The sequence below is a fragment of the Beta vulgaris genome, chromosome 4, assembly GCF_026745355.1.
Source record: "Beta vulgaris subsp. vulgaris cultivar EL10 chromosome 4, EL10.2, whole genome shotgun sequence".
In the NCBI taxonomy this organism is placed as follows: Eukaryota; Viridiplantae; Streptophyta; class Magnoliopsida; order Caryophyllales; family Amaranthaceae; genus Beta; species Beta vulgaris.
This window is the reverse complement of record NC_079205.1, coordinates 42,869,797-42,894,235: the sequence shown is the minus strand read 5'-3', so window position 1 is coordinate 42,894,235 and position 24,439 is coordinate 42,869,797. Positions and strand designations below refer to the sequence as shown.

Sequence of the window (24,439 nt, the reverse complement as noted above, 5' to 3'; positions counted from 1 at the left end):
TTTCACTAGCCACCATTTCTCAAAAAGGAGTAAGTGGGTTTTTTCCTCTCAAACCTTTGTTCTTCCTCAAGTAAGTTTTTCAAGTAATCCTCTTCAATAATTCTAGCTTATAATCTAGTTTTGTTTTTGAAATTTATAGGAAGATCTTGCAATTATCAAAGGGAAGCAAAGAGGTAATTTTTTTCTGAAATTTTTGGGGTTTTCTTCCTTATTTTCTTCTCCTCCTCGCCCCTCTTTGCTCGCGATTTCCGGCCACCACGGTGGTGGTTCGCCGGCGATTGATGAGATCCGACGGGGCCACTGTCGGATGACAGTGGTGACAACGACTGGGCGACAGCACCACCCTGCCCACTGCCGCGTCGGTGGTGGTGCAGCGGTGCGTGGTGGTGCCGGTGGTTGTGGTGTTTTTCAGATTTGTGGTTTTCGAACCACTTGTAAAAAAAAAAAAAATTTCTGTCATTATTATTAATTAAATTGCAGCAATAAATTATTAAGAAAAATAGTAGTTTTTATAAAGTTTTAAGTGTTAGTTGTAGTGGGTTTTGCCTACTAGTAAAGGTTTTCAAGTTATGACTTTAAAATAGTTTTTAAAGCCTTTTTAAGAAAAAAATCAGCTTTATTATTATATTTAAAATGCTGATTTTTATTTATAGTAGCTTTGAATTGTTGTTGAAAGTACTAATTGATAGTACTTTATTGTTGGTAGGTTTCAAGAATAATTAAAGCCAGTCAAACTTTGACTGTTGATTTTTGTGTAATCAAGGTACATACACTTTGACCTTGACTTTAGTAGTTTCAAAGGATAATATATTTTATTGAGCATGAGGAGTAAGGAGAGGCTTATGCCTTGAAATTGTTTGAGTATATGTTGAGAACTTAGAAAGGAGATTAGGAATGGAACTTTTGAGTTATTCCTATATTTGAAAAGCATGTGATTATGATTATTGCTTTTGAGCATGATTAAAGTTATTAAAGTTACTCTTGAAGTTATGGCTTGCCTATGAATATTTTATTGAGCATGGTCTCATTTGAGGTTATATATTTTATTGAGCATGGTCTCATTAGAAGTTTATATATTATTGAGCAAGGTCTCATGAGAAGTTATATTTTGTTGAGCAAGGTCTCACAAGTTTCAAGTTATTGAGCAAGGTCTCACAAGTTAAAGTTATTGAGCAAGGACTCACAAGTAGTTGAATCATTGAGCAAGACTCAATTGATTGGATCATGGATCCTTAAGAAAGTAAGAAAAAGGACTCATGGAGTCATTAAAGTAATAAGATGAGCAAGGTCTCAAAGAATTTAGAATTGAGTTAATTATGGTGTTTGTTGCATTCACTTGTTAAAGAAAGATAAGAAATTAATTTATTTGCTAGATGTATTATTGTGATTGTGTCTCACATAATGGGCTTTGGCAATAAAACTCTTGGGATGGATCCCCCATGAGTATTGAACATAAGGGGGAGTTAGTGTGAAACTATACTCCTGCATATAGCTTAGCATGACGATGCTAATGCTTTTATTTTATCAAGCAAGTTTATGGAATTCCAATTATCAAGATCTTGAGTGGACTAGGGTCACTCGTATTCTTTATCTCTGAGATGTTGAGTCTAGAGGCTCACTCTCACCCTCGTTCATTACTAACAAGCTTAAAATTCTCGAGTCAAGTTATTTAAAGTTCATGGAACTTTAGTAAGAGGTGTGGGATCTCTTACACAAGAATAGTAGCCCGTATGACTCCAAGAGGAGGACGGTGCCCGTTCATTGCCAAATAATAATAAAAGAAAGTATTTAGTAAGTTCAGTTATATGCTTGTCGCATGTAGAGTCGTAAGAAGAGCAAGCCGAAGTGATTGAGGATTGCATGCATTATTATTCGCATTAGTTAGTTGTGTTATGTACTCAGCGTTGCTGATGTATGTGTTTCTTTGTTTCTTTTGGTTGTTGTTTTTCCTCAACAACCCTGTGATGATCCATTTGGTGAGCAGAGTTTAGAGAAGAAGTTGCAGGTACAAGTTCTTGATGTGCATGGAAATCATAAGCATCCGGATGGGAGTTTTAGTACACGAGTACTTTCTTATTTAAGTTATCTTGAATTTTATATTTGACTTTACTTGACCAATGGGGTCAAGGTTTGACTTTTGAAGATGGGACTAGTATGGGATAGTCTCGGAGTTTGTAATTCATTTACATACTTTCTTATTTCGTTGTATTAAAGTATTTTCAGTTTATTTTAAAAGACTTCCGCTGTATTATCTGATTAGCCTTACGTATTATCATGCGTGGCATAACAACTCCCGCAATTTCTCCTAGTTTATAAAAGGAGGAGTCGTGGGGGTGTTACAAAGTGGTTACCAGAGCTCCAAGGTTTATATTACCTTATTTTACAAAAGTTTTCGAACTTAAAAGTATTTCAAAGTCGAATTGCAAAAAGGGAAGGGAATTGCATATGCATATGTACATTGCGTCGCATTAGCCACTAAGTCTTTATGTGTCTTAGATTAGTAAGTGCTCTAAGTTCTAGTAGCACTTTTGATGTGTTTTATGTGACTAAGTGCTTGATTGCAACTTGATTGACATTTTCTACTTGCATGGAGTCCAGTTTGGACTGAAAGGTGTAGTATGACTACAAAGTAGTGCTAGTTTTGCTTCTAATCTACTACTCTAGTAAGAGAGTTAGTATAAAATTCCTTAGAAGGAGATTGCAATTAAATGTCAGCGTGGCATTTGCTTAGTATTTTGACCTATATTGAGGGTCAATAAGCGATTTTTGATTCAATTTTTTTTCTTTGGCAGATCAATGGCCGATAGAAACGCTAGAATTGATGCTCAGTTGAGGAATTTAGTCCGAGTGACTACGAATTTAGCTAGAAGAGGTCCTTCGAAGAAGAAGTCTGTTGATTGGTTTAAGAGGGTTAGTGATAGTAAACCGCCTTCTTATGATGGGAAGGGTGATCCTGTTAAGCTTGAGAACTGGGTTAGGGATTTCGAGAAGCTATTCGATGCTATCCAATGTCCAGATAATAGGAAAGTAGCTATAGCTGCATATTACCTCAAGGAGGAAGCTGACTTTTGGTGGTCGCAGCATAAGGAGACGTTAATGGCGAGGCCTGACTTTGATTGGAAGGCTTTTGGAGTAGCTATGAAGGAGAAATTTTATCCCAATTTCTTGAGGAGGCAAAAGGCCACTGAGTTTGATGAGTTGAAGCAAGGTGACATGACTGTGGAGCAGTACTATGAGAAGTTTGTAGGATTGATGAAGTTTGCTCCAGAGTTAGTACCTACTGAGGAAAGAAAGGCAATTAGGTTCGAGACTGGACTTAGTCTTGAGGTGAAGCTTGGGCTGGAGGTTCAACTTTCAGGACCTTAGAGGAAGTGTATGATAGAGCTGCTCATTTAGGTTCCTATTTGAAACAAGCTGGAGTTGAGAGCTCAAACAACAAGAGGAAGGAAAATCCTAGTCAGAATTTCCAGAGGAACGACAAGAAGTTCAAGCCTCAAAATAACTTTCACCAAGGAGGACAATCTAATGGCCAAAGGAATGGAGGCCAGTTTCAACCACAAAAAGGTGGAAATGGTTCTAATAAGGGAAAGAAAGGAGACGAACGAGTGTATTTCTATAAGAGGTGCCCATACAATCATCCTGGAAAGGATTGTGAAGGAAAGCTGGTGGAGTGTAACTATTGTCACAAATTGGGTCACCGAGAGTATGAGTGCTTCTCCAAGAACCCTGAGTTGAAGACCGACAAGGGCAAGAGCGGAAACCAGTTTGGTCAGGGTAATCGAAACCAGTCAGGAGGCAACAACTATCAAGGTGGGAACAAGCAAAATGGGAACAACAAGATCGTTTCGAGTGGAGCTGGTCCTAGTGTGCCTGCAGTGGCAAGGTTGAATGTCATAAGTGCTAGAGAAGCTGAGACGTCTAAGGACGTAGTTACGGGTAATGTTTCTATTAATTCCACTTTTGTTAAAGCTTTATTTGATTCAGGAGCCGAACGTTCGTTTGTTTCAAAGTTAGTTGTTTTAAAATATGGCTTAGAAAACCCTAAGGATGTTGAGATTCCTATTATGTTACCATCTGGGGAAGTAGTAACTTGCTCAAGAGTATATGAGAACGTCCTTGTGAGAATTGGGGATGTAGACTTTGAAACCAACCTCATAGAATTTCCATTGGAAGACTTGGAGATCATTTTAGGAATGGATTGGCTTAAGGAGTATAAAGCCGAGATTTTTGTGGAGAACAAAAAGTGAGATTGAGGAATAAGAATGGGAAAAAGGTGACTTTCAAGACTAAACCACAAGAAGGTAGAATTAAGATCATTTCAGCCTAAGTTTGGTAAGCAAGTGCAGAAGGGAGCTCCGTTATTCTTGTGTAATGTGCAGAGGTTGGAAGAAGAGAAGCTTAAGATAGAGCATGTGAAAGTGGTGAATGAGTTTCCAGACGTATTTCCGGAAGATATACCGGGAATGCCACCTCAAAGGGAGTTAGAATTCACCATAGACTTAGTTCCTGGAACTGCCCCTATATCAAAAGCACCCTATAGAATGGCTCCAGCAGAGATGAAGGAGTCAACAAGCAACTAGAGGAATTACTCGAGAAAGGGTACATTAGACCTAGTTATTCCCCATGGGGAGGCCTTTTTGTTCGTGAAGAAAAAGGATGGAAGCTTGAGGCTATGTATTGATTATAGAGATCTTAACAAGGTGACTATTAAGAATAAGTATCCGTTACCGAGGATTGACGACCTATTCGATCAATTAAGAGGAGCTGGAATATTTTCAAAGATAGACTTGAGGTCAGGGTATCACCAATTGCAGATTGGGGAGAAGGACATACCAAAGACTGCCTTTAGGACGAGGTATGGTCACTATGAGTTCACCGTGATGCCATTTGGTTTAACCAATGCACCAGCGATGTTTATGGACCTTATGAATAGAGTTTTTCGAGAGTATTTGGACAAATTTGTAGTCGTATTCATCGATGATATCCTTATCTACTCAAGAACAAGGAGGAGCATGAAGAGCACTTGAGGTCAGTATTGTCTACACTTAGGGAGAATCAGCTTTACGCAAAGTTCTCAAAATGTGAATTTTGGATGGAAGAAGTGGCATTTCTTGGCCACATTGTGTCAAAGAAGGGAATTTCCGTAGATCCGTCGAAGATAACCGCAGTGAGCGAATGGCCTAAACCTAGGAATGTTACTGATATAAGGAGTTTCTTGGGTCTAGCTGGCTACTATAGACGTTTTGTGAAGGATTTTTCGAGGGTAGCTAAACCAATGACTAGTCTCATGAAGAAGGATACGAAGTTCATATGGACCGAGGAGTGTGAGAAAGCCTTTAAGAAGCTTAAGGAGTTGTTAACTACGGCTCCAATTTGACGTTACCGAGGAGAATGCTGAGTTGGAGGTATATAGTGACGCTTCGAAAAATGGTTTAGGGTGTGTGTTGATGCAAAATCGAAAGGTTATAGCCTACGCTTCTAGGCAATTGAAACCGTACGAAGTGAATTACCCAACCCATGATCTAGAATTAGCCGCAATAGTGTTTGCTTTGAAGATTTGGCGACACTACTTATATGGAGTGAAGGTGAATTGTATACAGATCACAAGAGTCTGAAGTATTTGTATACTCAAAAGGATTTGAATATGAGACAGAGAAGATGGTTAGAGTTGGTGAATGACTATGACATTGAGATCTTATACCATGAAGGAAAGGCAAACGTCGTTGCCGACGCGTTAAGTCGTAAGTCTAGCCATAGTTTAAGTACTTTGGTACTTCCAGAGAAGTTGTGTGACGAGTTTAGGAAGCTCAACATTGAAGTTGTTGGGAGTAGTGGAGTGGAAGCATGCTTAAATGCCATTTCAATCCAGTCAGAATTGAATGAAGAAATTTTAAAGGCTCAAGAAGGGAATGAGGAAATGGAGAAGATAAAGAAGCTGATCGAGGAGAAAAAGACAAAGGAGTTTAGTATCCATGATGATGGAAGTGTCCGATTCAATGGAAGATGGTGCATACCGTCAAGTTGCACCGAGTTGAAAGAAAAAGTGATGAAAGAAGGGCATAACACAACTTATTCTATCCACCCTGGAGGGGATAAATTATATAAGGACTTGAAGCTAATGTTCTGGTGGAACAATATGAAGAGAGAAGTGGCTGAATTTGTTGCTAGGTGTTTGACTTGTCAGAAGGTGAAGAGCGAACACAAGAGACCTCAAGGAACGACAACCGTTATCAGTGCCTGAGTGGAAATGGGATGACATAGCGATGGATTTCGTTGTAGGTCTTCCTAAGACAGCGAAAGGATTCACCAAAGTGTGGGTGATAGTAGATAGGCTAACTAAGGTAGCAAAATTTGTTCCGATGAAGGACAATTGGTCGATGGAACAGTGTGGTAAAGTATATGTAGACCAAGTGGTGAGGCATCATGGAGTTCCTTCCACTATTGTGTCTGATAGAGATTCAAGATTCTTATCTCATTTTTGGGAGGCATTACAAAAGCTTTTGGGACCGATGTGCTTAAGAGTACAGCTTTTCATCCAGCAACTGATGGTCAATCGGAAAGAACCATTCAGACTCTCGAGGATATGTTGAGGGCGTGTGCCTTAGATTACCCTAAGACTTGGGATGAGATGTTGGCTTTAATAGAATTCTCATACAATAATAGCTACCATTCTAGCATTAAGATGGCTCCTTTTGAAGCTCTATACGGCCGGAAATGTCGCAGTCCATTGTGCTGGAACGATATTAGCGAGACGGTTACTTTGGGACCGCAAATGATTGAAGATACCGTAAATCAAGTGAGATATATTCGTGAGAAGATGAGGGCGGCCCAGGATCGTCAAAAGGCCTATGCAGATCAGAATAGAAGAGATAGCGAATATCAAGTAGGCGAGAAAGTCTTACTGAAGGTGTCACCTATGAAAGGGGTGATGCGTTTTGGGCAAAAAGGAAAGCTTAGCCCGAAGTTTATAGGTCCGTATGACATCATTGAAAGAATTGGAAGATTGACTTATCGTTTAGATTTGCCAAATAACTTGGGAAAGGTGCATAATGTGTTCCATGTATCCCAACTAAAGAGATATGTGCCCGATAAGTCTCACGTATTAGATCCCGAGATTATAGAAGTGGATGAGACGCTTTCTTTTGAAGAGAGACCAGTAAAGATCTTGGACTCTAAGGTGAGGAGTACAAGAATAAAGATATAAAGATACTCAAGGTTTTGTGGTCTAACCAGCGTACCGAAGAGGCTACCTGGGAGGCTGAAGACGAGATGAGAAAGAGATATCCTGAGCTCTTCGACTAGGTGAGTTGAGTTCCGGGACGTAACTCCTTTAAGGGGGGAGAGTGCGTGCGCGCATTTTGCTAGAAATTAGTAAGAATTTGTTGGATTTGTGCACTATTTTTAGAGTTTTCAAGGAAAACTTTTCAAACAAAGTAAGCATTTCATAGTCTGAACATTCAAGGCAAAAGTTTTATTAAGTAGCGTATTATTTGGCTACTTATTTTACTCAGTAGCGTATTATTTGGCTACTTGTTTTATTAAGTAGCGTATTATTTGGCTACTTGTTTTACTTAGTAGCGTATTATTTGGCTACTTCTTAAGAAAGAATTATATTATGGCGTAATGCTAATAAAAGTTCAAAGTTGAAAGTTTAATAAGAGAGGAGGTTTTGTTTAAGTTTCGGGACGAAACTTCTTTTAAGGGGGGTAGACTGTAATCCCCATATTTTTAAGATATTAAATTAAATAGTTTTAATCATTTTTAATTATTAAAGCTATTTAATTTCAGTATTTAAGAGCAGAAGGGTATTTTGGTCATTTTACCAAAAGAGTATTTGAGTATTTCCACAAAGAAGTATTTTAGTATTTTCAAGAAAGTATTTATTAATATTAGTAGGAAGATTATTTTGGAAATTGATCATCAAATTTATTTTGGCAATTTGATGAGTAAGGGTATTTTAGTATCTTACACAAAATGACTACCACTATAAAAAGGGGGAAAACCTAAAGTTTCCCATCATTTTCCATCTTCTTCACTAGCCACCATTTCTCAAAAAGGAGTAAGTGGGTTTTTTCCTCTCAAACTAACCTTTGTTCTTCCTCAAGTAAGTTTTTCAAGTAATCCTCTTCAATAATTCTAACTTCTAATCTAGTTTTGTTTTTGAAATTTATAGGAAGATCTTGCAATTATCAAAGGGAAGCAAAGAGGTAATCTTTTTTCTGAAATTTTTGGGGTTTTCTTCCTTATTTTCTCTCTCCTCCTCGCCCCTCTTTGCTCGCGATTTCCGGCCACCACGGTGGTGGTTCGCCGGCGAGTTTTGATGAGATCCGACGGGGCCACTGTCGGGATGACAGTGGTGACAACGACTGGGCCGACAAGCACCACCCTGCCCACTGCCGCGTCGGTGGTGGTGCAGGCGGTGCGTGGTGGTGCCGGTGGTTGTGGTGTTTTCAGATTTGTGGTTTTCGAACCACTTGTAAAAAAAAAAAAAAAATTCTGTTATTATTATTAATTAATTTACAGCAATAAATTATTAGGAAAATAGTAGTTTTATAAAGTTTTAAGTGTTAGTTGTAGTGGGTTTTGCCTACTAGTAAAGGTTTTCAAGTTATGACTTTAAAATAGTTTTTAAAGCCTTTTTAAGGAAAAAAATCAGCTTTATTATTATATTTAAAATGCTGATTTTTATTTAATAGTAGCTTTGAATTGTTGTTGAAAGTACTAATTGATAGTACTTTATTGTTGGTAGGTTTCAAGAATAATTAAAGCCAGTCAAACTTTGACTGTTGATTTTTGTGTAATCAAGGTACATACACTTTGACCTTGACTTTAGTAGTTTCAAAGGATACATATATTTTATTGAGCATGAGGAGTAAGGAGAGGCTTATGCCTTGAAATTGTTTGAGTATATGTTGAGAACTTAGAAAGGAGATTAGGAATGGAACTTTTGAGTTATTCCTATATTTGAAAAGCATGTGATTAATGATTATTGCTTTTGAGCATGATTAAAGTTATTAAAGTTACTCTTGAAGTTATGGCTTGCCTATGAATATTTTATTGAGCATGGTCTCATTTGAGGTTATATATTTTATTGAGCATGGTCTCATTAGAAGTTTTATATATTATTGAGCAAGGTCTCATGAGAAGTTATATTTTGTTGAGCAAGGTCTCACAAGTTTCAAGTTATTGAGCAAGGTCTCACAAGTTAAAGTTATTGAGCAAGGACTCACAAGTAGTTGAATCATTGAGCAATGACTCAATTGATTGGATCATGGATCCTTAAGAAAGTAAGAAAAAGGACTCATGGAGTCATTAAAGTAATAAGATGAGCAAGGTCTCAAAGAATTTAGAATTGAGTTAATTATGGTGTTTGTTGCATTCACTTGTTAAAGAAAGATAAGAAATTAATTTATTTGCTAGATGTATTATTGTGATTGTGTCTCACATAATGGGCTTTGGCAATAAAACTCTTGGGATGGATCCCCATGAGTATTGAACATAAGGGGGGAGTTAGTGTGAAACTATACTCCTGCATATAGCTTAGCATGACGATGTTAATGCTTTTATTTTATCGAGGAAGTTTATGGAATTCCAATTATCAAGATTTGTGAGTGGACTAGGCGTCACTCGTATTCTTTATCTCTGAGATGTTGAGTCTAGAGGCTCACTCTCACCCTCGTTCATTACTAACAAGCTTAAAATTCTCGAGTCAAGTTATTTTAAGTTCATGGAACTTTAGTAAGAGGTGTGGGATCTCTTACACAAGAAATAGTAGCCCGTATGACTCCAAGAGGAGGACGGTGCCCGTTCATAATAAAAGAAAGTATTCAGTAAGTTCAGTTATATGCTTGTCGCATGTAGAGTCGTAAGAAGAGCAAGCCGAAGTGATTGAGGATTGCATGCATTATTATTCGCATTAGTTAGTTGTGTTATGTACTCAGCGTTGCTGATGTATGTGTTTCTTTGTTTCTTTTGGTTGTTGTTTTTCCTCAACAACCCTGTGATGATCCATTTGGTGAGCAGAGTTTAGAGAAGAAGTTGCAGGTACAAGTTCTTGATGTGCATGGAAATCATAAGCATCCGGATGGGAGTTTTAGTACACGAGTACTTTCTTATTTAAGTTATCTTGAATTTTATATTTGACTTTACTTGACCAATGGGGTCAAGGTTTGACTTTTGAAGATGGGACTAGTATGGGATAGTCTCGGAGTTTGTAATTCATTGACAAACTTTCTTATTTCCGTTGTATTAAAGTATTTTCAGTTTATTTTAAAAGACTTCCGCTGTATTATCTGATTAGCCTTACGTATTATCATGCGTGGCATAACAACTCCCGCAATTTCTCCTAGTTTATAAAAGGAGGAGTCGTGGGGGTGTTACATACGAAGGAAAAATAAGATGAAGAACCAAAACAAAGACCAGAGGAGAGAGAAAGAAGAAAGAAGAAGAAGGTAAAGATGAAGAAAGAGAGAAGGCGGGAAGTGGTCGGCCGGCCATCCCGCGGCGGTACACGACCCCTCCCTGTTTTTTTTTTCTTCTTCTTCTTCTCTGATTTTGCTTAACAGAACATGTGTTTAAAAAAAAGGTTTCTCACCTACTAATTTTTGAAGCGAAAATTGTGTTTGAATGAGGTGTAGAAGTCGGTATTTATAGTCTTAGAAGAGGGAGAGAGGAATAATTAAGAAGGAAGGAAAGATTTGATTGAAACAAAGAGGAAGGTTAGAATTGATTGAGAGGAAATTTTGGGTGATAATTGATTGGGAAATCAATTTGACAGATTGCTTGATAAACTGACGAAATTCTGGAATCTGCGTGAGATATTTGCTTCAAAACATATATATATTCTTTATATTATTATTATTTTCGAAATTCAGATTTCCAAATAAAATAATTCAAGTATATTTGGTAATAAATGTATTTTTGAAATAATAAAAAAATCATGAATTTTGTAGTTTGGAGAAAATAATTATTTAGGAGTTTTAAGAATTTCGGGATATTACATTCACTCTCCTAAAAAGCAAAGTTCGTCCTCGAACTTAAATCGCTAAGACTCTCTAAGCTAGAAAACGAAAAGTTAGTATTACACTCTTCCCTTCATTAAGAAGTTTCGTCCTCGAAACTTACCATACTGAGGAAAAAGTTCCGGATATCGGTTTCTCATGGCATCCTCACTTCCCAAGTGGCTTCCTCGGTTTTCTGATTCGACCATAATACCTTAACTAACCTCACAACTTTGCGTCGAGTATCTCGCGTTTTGGTATCTAAGATTTAATGGGTCGGTTTTCAAAGTAAGGTTTTGATCTAATTCGACAGTTTCTGGTTGAAGGATATGGTTTGGGTCATGAACATATCTGCGAAGTTGAGACACATGGAGAACATTATGGACATTGGCTAATTCCGTAGGTAATGCTAACCTATAGGCCACCTCTCCGATTCGCTCCAAAACTTCATAAGGGCCAATATATCGAGGGCTTAGCTTCCCTTTTCTCCCAAATCGCATTACACCTTTAGTTGGGGAGACCTTGAGTAAGGCTTTTTCTCCAATTTCGAACTCTAAGTCTTGCCTTTTTTATCTACTACGATTTTTGGCGATCTTGAGCTGCTTTCATGTGTTCTTGAATGATTTCACCTTTTTGGTGGTCTCTTCAATCATGTCGGCCCAAATTCAATGACTCAGTCACATCACTCCAGCATATAGGGCTTCGGCATTTTTGTCCATACAAAGCTTCATAAGGTGCCATCTTTATACTTGAGTGATAACTATTATTATATGAAATTCTATATACATCAAATGTTCTCCCATGATCCTCCAAAGTCCATCACACCACGCCCGTAACATGTTCGAGTGTCTGAATAGTTCTTTCCTTTGTCCATCAGTAGCTGGATGAAATGCTGTACTAAACTTGAGTATGGTTCCCACAGCTTCTTGAAGCTTCTGCCAGAATTTGGATAGAATCGAGAATCCCATCAGAAACAATACCTTGGGTACACCATGCAATCTTACTACCTCCTTGAAATAAGCATCTGCTAGTTGTTGCATTGACCATGTGTCCTTCATTGCCACAAATCGCGCTGTTTTTGTCAAACGATCTACTATAACCCAAATGGCATTCTTTCCTGACTTAGTGTTTGGCAATCCCATAACAAAGTCCATAGAGATCGATTCCCATTTCCATCCTGGAACCGATAAAGGCTGTAGCTTTCCACCAGGTTTCATGTGCTGGATCTTAACCTTTTGGCAAGTTAAGCATTTGGCTACGAATTCCGCCACTTCTCGCTTCATTCTGGGCCACCAAAAGTGTTGTTTGAGGTCTTTATAAGTTTGTCTCCGCCAGGGTGTATAGAGTAATGGGAATTATGAGCCTCTTTCAAGATCTTGTCCTTTAGGGTTTCATCATTAGGAACACACCATCTTCCCTTGTACTTTGCTATTCCTTTAGCATCTACCTCAAATTCAGGTGCTTGACCCTCCTCTTTCATCTTCCTCAACTTAATCAACCAATCATCTGGCTCTGCTTTGCTTGAATTTCTTCGAAGAGATTAGGCTCGACATGACTGCATTTAATCTAGCTTCTACATAACCATGTTCAACCACCTCTAAGTTTAACTTATGGAAGTCCTTGCATAACTCGTCGGCTAAGATCAATACATTCAATGTATGACTACTCTTCCTGCTTAGAGCATCTGCGACTTTGTTTGCTTTGCCTTCGTGGTAGACAATGTCGAGATCATAATCATTGATGAGTTCAAGCCAACGCCTTTGTCTCATGTTAACTCCTTCTGAGTGTAGAGATATTTTAAACTCTTATGGTTGTGTACATTGTGCACTTGACTCCATACAAATAATGTCTCCATATTTTGAGTGCAAACACAATGCTCCTAACTCTAAATCATGAGTAGGGTAATTTTATTCATAAGGTTTCAGTTGCCTGGATGCGTACGTTACAACTTTTCCATGTTGCATTAGCACACACCCTAACCCATGCTTTGAGGCGTCACTGTACACCTCGAAGCCTTCTGTTCCACAGGGTAAGGTCAACACTGGTGCTGTTGTAAGTCGTTTCTTCAATTCTTGGAATGCTGACTCACATTGGTCGTCCCAATGAAATTTAGTGGTTTTCTTCATCAGGTTGGTTAGAGGTTGAGCAACCTTAGAGAAATCTCTAACGAATCTCCTATAGTACCCTGCAAGACCCAAGAAACTTCTAATTTCCGTAACACTTGTGGGTCTAGCCCAATCGGTCACTGCTTGTATCTTTGAGGGGTCAACAGCAACTCCGTCCTTTGAAATCACATGGCCTAAAAATGCGACCTTCTCTAACCAAAATTCCACTTTGAGAATTTGGCATACAATTTCTCTTGGCGAAGGATCTCCAAAATTATCCTCAAATGGGCCTCATGTTCTTCCTTATCTCTTGAGAAGACCAGAATGTCATCGATGAATATGACCACACACTTATCTAAGTACTGCTTGAAGGTCCATGAATGCAGCAGGCGCATTAGTGAGTCCAAATGGCATAACTGTGAACTCATAATGGCCATACCTTGTTCGGAAGGCTGTTTTGGGTATATCCTCATTCGCGATTCTTAACTGATGATATCCAGAACGCAAGTCAATTTTTGAGAATACTGCAGCACCTTTTAACTGATCGAATAAATCCTCGATTCTAGGAAGTGGGTATCTGTTCTTGACAGTGACGTTGTTCAACTCCCTATAATCAATGCATAATCTTAGAGACCCATCCTTCTTCCTAACGAACAACACTGGTGCTCCCCAGGGTGAGACACTTGGTCTTATATACCCTTTCTCCAAGAGTTCTTCTAATTGCACTTTCAATTCTCTTGTTTCTGCTGGGGCCATTCGATATGGTGCTTTAGAAATAGGGCCTGTTCCAGGAACTACGTCGATTTTGAAATCAACTTCTCTCTGGTGGCATCCCTGGAATCTCTTCTGGGAATACATCCGGGAATTCACAAACAACAGGAATGTTGGGTATCTCCTCATCCTCCTTACTTATATCTTTCATGTGACACAGGTACACTGTGTAGCCTTTCCTAAGGTAAGTTTGAAGGTTCAAAGCTGAGATAATCTTGATTCCAGGTGTAAAGACAACCCCTTGGTAAGATATCCTATTCCCTTGCGGTCCTTTAAGAGACACTTTTTGTTTATGACACTCAATCTTGGCCTTATATCTACTCAACCAGTCCATTCCTAAGATAACATCAAAGTCTTTCAGGGAAAACAAGATCAGATCAGCAGGTAGATCAGTTCCGCCTATGGTAATAGGAATGTCTTGAAAAAGGGTATTACATGGGATTGTGGTCCCGGTGGACATGACAATGTTGGCTAGACACGACGATGAAGGTTCTAAGAAAAATTTTCCACAAAGGACTGAGAAATAAAAGAATGAGACGCTCCAGAGTCAAAGCGTAGGAAAGCAGGATTAGAGTTTACGAGAAAAGTACCCGTCACGACGTTACTGTTGGTGTCTGCTTCAGTTCTGCTCATGACGTGAATTTTGCCGTAAGTTGGACGTGCACCATTTCCATTGATCTGGTTGTTGCTCTTGGTAGCATTTGGAGTGGCTTGATTACCATTGGTGTTTGGAACTTGAGGATTGGCAGGCGATTATGGGTCTGGTATTGGTTTCGATTGGTATTCCCATTGTTGTTGTTTCCCTTATTTTGCCCATTTTGGTTAGTTTGCCTATTTGGATACTGATTGGCCTTGTGTCCAGGTTCGCCGCACTGGAAACACTTAATTCTCTCACCCTGACATGTGAAACCTGGGTGACTCTTATTGCACTTCTTACAGACAAACACCTTCTTATTATTGTCTCCTTGTCGCCTTTGACCTTGATTGCTGTTGTGAGAACTGTTATTGTTGGTATAACGACCTCCCTGATGGTTACCCCCGCTATTATTTCCTCCATAGCGAGCCTTTTTCTCATAACCTTGAGTTTGAGAGTTCCCACTTTGGTCCTTCCTCTTGATTCGTCCCAACACTTCCTCTTCTCGTTTCAAAATTCTCTCCATGTTGCAAGCTTTACCATAAGCCTCCATAAAAGTGGGGAGGTACTACCGCCTAGTCTCTTTGATATTCTAAAACTAAGTCCATCCTCAAATTTCTGGGCTTTTGAGGCTTCATCAGGAACCATATTGGGCAAAACCTAGCATATTCATGAAATTTCTGAGCATACTCTTCTACACTCATAGTAGATCCTTGATTGAATCTAGTGAACTCACTACATTTTTGTCTCCTAATGTGCTCGGGAAAGAATCGGGCCCTCATAGCAGTCTTAAAAGTAGACCAATCAAAATTAGGTTGCATACGAATGGTTGGTCCTTGGGTTTCCCACCAAAGATCAGCATCCTCTCAAGGTAAAAGGTAGCATGGTCAACCTTTTGGTTGTCAGGGGTTCCATTAGAGGTGAATATCTTCTCTATATCGCGCAACCAGTTTTCTAACACAAGAGGATCTTCTCGACCAATGAAGGTTGGTGGTTTCAAATTGGCAATTTTCTTGGCCATGGTTGCTTGGGATTCCTCACCGACGTGGTTGTTGAGTTGGTTTTGAAGAACAAGTTCGAAACTTTGGGATAATTGCTCGAGAGTTCGCAAACGAGCAGCAATTTGTTCGGGAGTCTCAGACATATTTTTGTTTGAGCGTGAACGTGAACGAGTATAGACGTTAAATGGCATAAGCTACCTAGAAAAGAGAAAAAGTGACCACCATTTATTATTGATGTAAAGTATAATAATGAGACATAAGTATTTAGTTTGAGCTAGGAACACAGCTTTAGAAAAAATAAACATCTTTATTCAATCATTCAATCAACATAACATCATAATAGCTTTGGTCAACATAACATCTATTGGTTCTAAAAAAAGAAATCTTATTGCACGTAATAAAATAAAAGAAAGAACAACTTAAAGGTCATCATCCTCCATAGGCTCTTCATCTTCCATCTCGGACTGAGGGTGGGTAGGGATAGGGCTTGTATTAGCTTCTCCTTCATCAGAACTAGAGCCATTTACATTGAGATTGTAATAGTATTCTTCCATAGCATCAATCATGACCCTTCGTAGATACTCAATAGTCAGAAATCATGATCCTTTATGCGTGTACCTCTCAACATTAGGTGTATCATTAACATAAACATCATTGTATTTTCTTTTGATTGCTCCTAATGGTCCTCGCTCGGGTAGGGTTGTCAATAAAACATAAGCTTTCTTTTCAGGAGTGCAAAAGTCTGAATCTCCATATAAATCATTAAAATGGTAGCTTTCAATAGCCAAGTTCAAACGATGGACATAATCAAACATCCTCCCCGTATCTCATGCGAATCAAGTAAGGTGAATCAGAGAGAGGGCCAGTGAGTTTCCTAGCTGTCCTTTTTCTTGCGGTTTGGTGAAGTCTTGCCATCTAAAACATAAAGAAGCATATATTAAGTACTTAAAAGTAGTACTTCAAAACATTAATAAAATAAAATAATCCCTTTTCGAACCCACTCTCATAACTTAATTAATTTAGTCCTAATTTTAATTATTTAATTTACTTAACCTATTTAGTTCATTTAGCCCAATTATCCCTAGTTAATCTTAAACCTAAGCTCTTGATACCACTTTGTAACACCCTCCAAATTTATATAAGTGTAAAATCAAATAAGTATATTTTAAAGAAAATCCTTTATTCAAACTTGGAGGATATTACCGCCCATTTACTCTCTAAGAGTAAACGAAAGGCAAACAAAAGATAAGTTAACCCATTTGTCTTAAAATAGAAATATCATTACAACCAAAGTTAAATAAAATCTTAAATAGTAACTCCAAGATAGAAAACTAAATGAGGTCGTCTAGGTGAATTATCTAAGCCTCCTCACACGAGATCCCATCACCAAGTCCAACCTGCAAAGTAATAGAAAGAAGACAACAAGAGAGACAACTCCCAAAAATCAGAAAAAACTGAGTAATTCGACTCCATCCCGTAAAAATAATAATTTTAAAAATAAATCTTGATTTTAGAAATAGAATAAAGTGCTCCAACAAATTCAACATTAATGTTTGGATTTTCAAACGTTTGTATTACTAACTCCAAATACAAGTCACATATCATAACATTTATTCACACAACTAAAACAATAATTTTAAATTAAGAGAGGGAAATGTGAACGCCAGTAGGCCGGGACTAATCCCTATTGACCGCCTACTTCAACAAGAGGTCGTCACCCCAATATAACCATGGCCAAAATCATAGAGTCCCTAGTGTGCACACCCCTTCTACTTGGATCACAACAAATAGAAGGAAGACAACAGTTCGTATCGTATTTAATAATCAGCCTATAGATAGTTATACCATCGTATAGGGCAACTTGTTCAACACCCTTTCAGGCTTCATTACCCTCCTTAAATTTTACTAAAAGGTCACAATAATAAGTTCTCAAGTTGATAACCATACAATTCCACATGTTTTGTTAACATAAAACATACTGTAGTCATAAAGGTTTGCCACAAGAATATTCACATACTAATACTTTAGTTTCAAAAGAATCACATGATTATAACATATTTATACTCTTACCAAGTTATAATAACATACTCCAATTCATAGTATTATGAGAATCCTACTTTTATAATAGTGATTACTAACTCAGAAATTCATAATGTTAGTCTATAAAATATTTGTTACGTACATAACCACATAATCATATAATCACACAGATAGCCATTTTGCAACAGGAACTAGGGTACGATGAACATCGAAATTACCTCGAGTAACGCAGATACGAATAATAAAGTCACCCCTAGAAAGCTCCTTCTACAAAATCTCCGTCTACCACAACAAGAATCCGCCTTTCTAGCGTCTGAGCTTAGCGTCCGTCATACAAATCAGACGGTAAATGTTAAAATACCGTCCGTTTATTAATCAGACGCTCAATAGCGTCCGCTTTTCATCATTCAGCGTCCGCAATTTAAACAGACGTCAATTACCGTCTGTCTTTGGGATTCAGCGTCTGATTATCGACGGACGGTAAGTTAGCGTCCGGAAGGTCGACGCTACTTGCTTTAGGCGGACGCTAATAAAGCGGCTATAACAAAATCAAAATCGACCCTTCCACCCACATTTCGACGACATATATTCTCTCCAAACCAAACCCTAACCTCTCTATTCTCTATTCTTTCTCGCTCTTCTCTCTCACCCTCGACCAAACCCTAACCTCTCTATACAACGGAGAAATGAACAGCTCAAGTGAAAATCAATGGCGAATTCATCTTCTTCAACCTTGTTGTCGGCTATGGCGGCAACATCCGATAAAGATAAAGAAGATATACTGGAAAGAATGCTTACCAACTTAACTTTTTCCTCGCGCTATCTTACTCGCCAAGCTTCTTCCTTGCGCTATCGCTGCTCTCTCTTCTCAATCTACTTCAATTCGATTATTCGAAACAAGGTCCTTTAACACTTTATTCGTTCAATTCTGTATTTCTTTCATTTTTGTTGAATTTTGATTTAATTTCGTATTTGTGTGTTGCGGCGGATTGAGTTATTTTGTTTCTGAGTTTTTATTGGATTTTTTGTTGTGAATGTTAGGGTTTTTGCGATTACTGATGAAATTAATCGAATTTTCAATGAATTAAGGTGTTTTGAATTGTTATAGTTGATTACTTGATGATTAAGCATGGTTGTAGTGACAATGATTAAGCATGGTTGTAGTGACAATTGTTATAGTTGAATTGTTAAATTGTATTTTGGTAAAATTGGACAATTAAGTGATAGAGCGTTGCTTCTCCTTGAGAAGTGTGTGTTTAGGATTGGAGTTCAATGTCGAATATCCAGTGATGCTAGTTCATAACAAATTGGATATCTAATTCTGAATGTTCTGTATTAGATCATAAATGTTGGATAATGAAATCAATATTTCACCACTATAAATAGCTAATAGATGATGTTCAATTGCAACCAGGAAATGTTATGAACAAGGAAGCGGCTATTAGTAGTATGTATTAGGAATTTCTCACCAATGTCAATTGTAGTTGTTACTTTTCGGTAACGCCAGATACTGTAATAAATTCCATTCATTTTTTTGGTATATCCTAACTATTTTAATTGTGAAAATGCAAAAAATGACCTGTGTTTAGAATTTCTTGAATTTGAGAATGTGCTGCAGTATTTTACTCCTAACTCAGCTGGCAGTGCACCATAATGTCAGAGACTCAGAGCAGCACCATCTCAGATATTATTCTCATAGCAAACTTCTGTGTTTCTTTTGTACTGCATATAAATATATTTTTCATAACTGCAATCTTCCAGTGTTTTTTTTTGCCGTCTTTCATCTTCATATAGAAAATTTTATATTATTTCTTGTCTTTCATCTCCGAATCCGAAATCCAGACACCAGGAAGAGACTAAGAGGAGATAAAAGAACACAAAAATCACTAACTTCAATTTCCTCCTCACTTTAGGAGCTTATCCTACAAAAATAATTTCCTTTGAACTAGACTATACACTTTAAATACAACAAATCAATAATAGTAATTCAACTACGAGATTTACATGTTTCCATGACCCTCTGAATTCTTTCCATAACTACATGAATATCATTTTCGGTTAAGGTGGCAAAGCAGCATAGAAACCATCCCGGCTCTATACAGTGGCATGATGATCCAGGAGTTACATTGATCTAGGAAACTTTCAAAATCTTTTATGAGTTCAGATTTATCCTCGAGTAAGGAGATCTTTAGAATAATTGCTATGTTATCTCTCTTTGAAGTCTCATATTGTTTGATTATGCTTATAGAAATGATGGTACTCTGCTCTTCTGCTATTAAAGGAACAGTTAGTAAGGGTGTCTAAGCATATCTAAACATAAGATGCCAAAAGGGTGTCTTTTGTTAGTTGATTGTAGTACAGGTTGGTTCCATACACATACCCAGTTGAACAGTCTTGTTCAATGTATCTTAAAGGACCTTGTGGGATGTGTGGGAGTTATTTTCTTGTTGCTAGGTAGAAAATGTGAGATGTCTTTGCTTTTCTTATTTATGAAGTTTTCAAATATTTATGGTTGCTGACACTTCTCTGTTTTGCTATGAATTATAAGAAACTCGGATGCAAAATAACTCATATACCTTTAATTTTTATGTGATTCGACGATTCAATTACTGTATGTTCTTGGTTTAATAATAACAAATCATAGGTTTGATATTGCTGAAAGTTTTGCTGAAGGAAGATGTGTTTCATGCTTGCATTTGGCAGAGTCACAAAGTATTAGATGTCATATGCAGTAAAATGTTTCACAACTAAGCAAAAAATGTTTTGAGTGACTTAATTCGATTATGAGGCTATGAGATTAGAAAATTTAGGTATAAAGTTACATTGTTCCCGAGGTATATCGAGTATTGTCCCTGCTCATTTGGGGGAAAATGGTGCATATGAGTTTCAGTTCATCACAAACAACTATAGAGAGAATGGACATGAGAGTGTAACATCATAAGAGACAAAGGACTTGGAACACTTTGATTTTCTTCCTAATAATGCCCCGAACAACAGTGATGTCTAGCAATCGCTCACGCTGGTATGTGCAATTAGACACTCCCCCTCTTTTCTTCCAGATCAGAATAGTAAAGTCCACAGATATTTAAATGTAGCCAGTGAGTTCTGATCTTGAACACAGATTTTGTGATTGTGTGGTTGGCATGAGAAAACATAGGAAGTAGAATTCCCCAAGAATTGGAAAATGGGTTAGTTGTTTGCTTAACAAAAAGAAGGGGAAAATGGGGGAAGTGGAACTTTTTAGGAATTTCTACTTCTCATGAAAATGATGGAAGTTACTCACTTAGGGTCCCCTAGGCAAGTAGAAATTCCCTTAGGAATTCACCCCCCCCCCCCATTGTCAACAAAATATTTTTAGCAAAAGGTTGTTTTCAATGCGTTTCAACACAATGCGTACAGCTGCAAATAGACTTCTGTCTGAGAATCAGATTTCAGCTTCCAGTTCAGATCAAAAGGAAAATTGTGGGTGTCTTAAAGCTTTATACTTGAAAAACTTATCCAGGTACAGAAGCAATTTGCTATGATACCAAGTTGATGCAGGACACAGGACACTTTGCTTCTCTTATCATTATGCATTCATAATAGCTGAGATAAATTCCTGATTCAATAAGATTTGATCTCATTGTTATCTGCATGTATAACTTCTGCATCTATTCTGGCTTCGAAAGGCTCGGGCTTTAAAATGATGCTCATAAACGTGGTTCCCGGTTCTTGACGGGACCATCTGGACGCTCTCGGCATGACTCAAATGAAGGGTAGGTTTGCATATATGTAGGTTGTAGCAAAGAATGCTGCAGGAATCAGATTGATGTACCACAGCTGAAAATGTCAGCCAAGACAAAGATGAGAATAGGTGGCTGGCGCGGTGGAGGGGTGGCTGATGCGGCGGAGATGTGGCTGATGCACTGGTGAGGTTTCTGGTGGTGCGGTGGCTGGCCCGGTGGTGCAGTACCTCGGCATTAGCAGTGGCTCAGACTAGTATTAGATTGAAGTTGTATTAGATTTTAGTTACAATGTAATTATACTATTATAATACTAAATTTTGGTATTAGACTGTAATTATATATTTAATTTAAACAAAATTCTCATTTGTTTAATTCTCAATTTTTTTTATTCTGACATTGTTCATTTTTAAATAATAATTGAAAGTTAATAAAATGAATTAAATAAAAATAATAAAGTAAAATGAAAGTTGATAATGATGGGTCTGTTTGAGTATTTGGTTTCAACGTTTAGCGTCCGATTCTAATCATTAGCATCCGCCTAGACGGTTGGATGCTAATTAGCGTCCGATCCTAATGATTAGCATCCGCCTATAAGCGGACGATAATTAGCGTCTGACTGCATTCGGACGCTAATTAGCGTCCGCTTAAAGGCGGATGCTAATCATTAGGAACGGACGCTAATTAGCGTCCAACCTTCAAGGCGGATGCTAACTCGGAAAGTTCGGACGCTAAATTTTTAGCGTCCGCTAAGCGGACGCTAATTGGACAATTAGCGACCAGGGGTTTTGCATCAGCCTTTTAGCGGATACAATAGTAAGTGAATAAACTAAATTAGTCACCTATGTAATATTCAAATTTATTAAGTTTATGAATTGAAGGTGGATGAAATAATAAAGTTTTCACAAGATTTAATTGTCAAAAGTAGAAAAAATCTTTGTTCAAAAATTAGAGAATGAAGAAAAAGACAAAAAGTAAAATTAAAGAAAATAAAAGGAAAAGAAACAAAAAGAGAAAAAAAACTGTAAAGTGACACAAAGTTGTGTTAGAAAAGAAGGTCCCTTGGGACTCCAGTTCAGTTCGTACGAAGGAAAAATAAAATGAAGAACCAAAACAAAGACCAAAGGAGAGAGAAAGAAGAAAGAAGAAGAAGGTAAAGATGAAGAAAGAGAGAAGGCAGGAAGTGGTCGGCCGACCATCCCGCGGCGGTACACGACCCCTCCCTTTTTTTTTTCTTCTTCTTCTTCTCTGATTTTGCTTAACAGAACATGGTGTTAAAAAAAAAAAGGGTTCTCACCTACTGAATTTTTGAAGCGAAAATTGTGTTTGAACGAGGTGTAGAAGTCCGGTATTTATAGTCTTAGAAGAGGGAGAGAGGAATAATTGAAGAAGGAAGGAAAGATTTGATTGAAACAAAGGAGGAAGGTTAGAATTGATTGAGAGGAAATTTTGGGTGATAATTGATTGGGAAATCAATTTGACAGATTGCTTGATAAACTGACGAAATTCTGGAATCTGCGTGAGATATTTGCTTCAAAACATAATTTTTTTTTTATATTATTATTATTTTCGAAATTCAGATTTCCAAATAAAATAATTCAAGTATATTAGGTGATAAATGTATTTTTGAAATAATAATAAAATCATGAATTTTGTAGTTTGGAGAAAATAATTATTTAGGGGTTTTTAAGAATTTCGGGATATTACAAATGGGTTTGAAGTTGGTGGAGCACTTGCATCATCCACCCACATCGGAGATCTCATTTATATTTATAATTATTACCCACTTCATAAAACAAAAAATCCACCTCAAAATCTCACCAATTTCCCCAATTTGCTCCTCCAATTTGATAATTTAACGGCAAATTTTTGGAGGTAGGTGAGATGGGAAGATTAAACTCAAAGAAATTATTTTTAATTTAATTTTTGGGTTTAGAATTATGAATCAAGGGATAAAAAATTGAAGGGGAGAATGGAAGAAAAGAGAGAATAATTAAGGGAAGGTGGGATTGTTTCTCCTTTCTCCTCTCTCGATGCTGATGTTGTTGTTGGTGTCGTGTTGCCTTGTTGTTGTGTTGCCTTGTCATTAATCAGCAATTGTTGTTGGAGCATCTTCTTGCTTTGCTGCTGTTGTTGCTTGTGGTTGGTGGTGCCACCTCCACGGTGGAGAAGATAGGAGAGGATAGGAGAGGAGATGAGAGGACTGAGGGATGGAGGGAAGAGGGGTGCAGGGGCCTGCGGGAGGTGTAGGGAGGAGTGGGTGCTCCTATGTATGGAGGTTGGGAGGTAGATGGTGTGGGTGGGGGAGGATTACCTATTAAAAGGGAAGTTAACTTGTTTTTTCCGAATACTAAATGAAAAAGGCTTGTTTTGAGAAGATGGGGGTCAAAGGTGGGATCGTTTTCAGATTTCGAAGAGGTGGGATTGTTTTCAGCAAAAGTAGCAAAGGTTGGATTATTAGTTTCCATTTTTGCTATAAAAAATTTCTAATGGGCCCACTAAACCTTAATTTATGCTTAGCCTTTTACAAAATAAAAAATACAGTATTACCGATGTGAATGAGAAATTTGAGAAAAATATATTGTACTACCTCTGTTTGATATTATTTATGACGATTTGACATAAAGTATGATCATTACAAATAATATGAAACGGAGGTAGTAGTTAATTTCAATAAATTATAGGTAGAAATGGAAATGGAACATGTCTTTATAACTTGAAAAATGATATTACAAACTTTGTCGTGTCAAATCAACTATTTGAAGGACCATCCATTGTATGATACGAGTTTATGCATCGGATAACTATTTGTTTTAAATATATAGACACTTATAAACTTATACAAGAGTGATTTATTTAATACAAAAAGTTACCCTATAGACCTGAGTAACCTTTTGTCCTAAATATGTCACTTTTACTTATATACAAGTGACTCATTTAAGGTAAACAACTATTCTTTGTTTAAAATTGAATCATTTTGACTTAAAAGAGTGACTCATTTTGCGAAAAGTGAATGATATAACAATTAAAATTATAGGAGCCCGATATTCAATACTACTTGAAAGTTATGAAGTATTGGCGGTCGTAATGTGTAATATAGATGTATACGCTGATATGGGGGCTTGTAATTAATTAATTTCATTAATAAATAATAAACGAATTATAC

General features: G+C 37.5%; 1 protein-coding gene and 3 long non-coding RNA genes across 4 annotated transcripts; all 4 read left to right on the top strand.

The window, feature by feature from the left end:
- Positions 1-2,481, top strand: LOC130591269 (uncharacterized). The gene is made up of 4 exons (XR_008969068.1): positions 1-29; positions 140-173; positions 707-763; positions 1,985-2,481. It is a non-coding gene; the product is annotated as an uncharacterized LOC130591269 (long non-coding RNA).
- Positions 2,482-2,796: 315 nt separating this feature from the next.
- LOC130591149 (uncharacterized) lies at positions 2,797-4,580 on the top strand. The gene is made up of 3 exons (XM_057394079.1): positions 2,797-3,269; positions 3,359-4,229; positions 4,380-4,580. Exons 1-3 carry the CDS (start codon positions 2,797-2,799, stop codon positions 4,578-4,580), a joined length of 1,545 nt encoding a protein of 514 aa, XP_057250062.1.
- A 3,440-nt stretch (positions 4,581-8,020) lies between these two features.
- On the top strand, positions 8,021-10,288 carry LOC130591270 (uncharacterized). The gene is made up of 4 exons (XR_008969069.1): positions 8,021-8,059; positions 8,174-8,207; positions 8,750-8,806; positions 10,024-10,288. It is a non-coding gene; the product is annotated as an uncharacterized LOC130591270 (long non-coding RNA).
- A 9,649-nt stretch (positions 10,289-19,937) lies between these two features.
- Positions 19,938-21,655, top strand: LOC130591268 (uncharacterized). Its single transcript, XR_008969067.1, has 2 exons — positions 19,938-21,053; positions 21,220-21,655. It is a non-coding gene; the product is annotated as an uncharacterized LOC130591268 (long non-coding RNA).
- Positions 21,656-24,439: the final 2,784 nt, after the last annotated feature.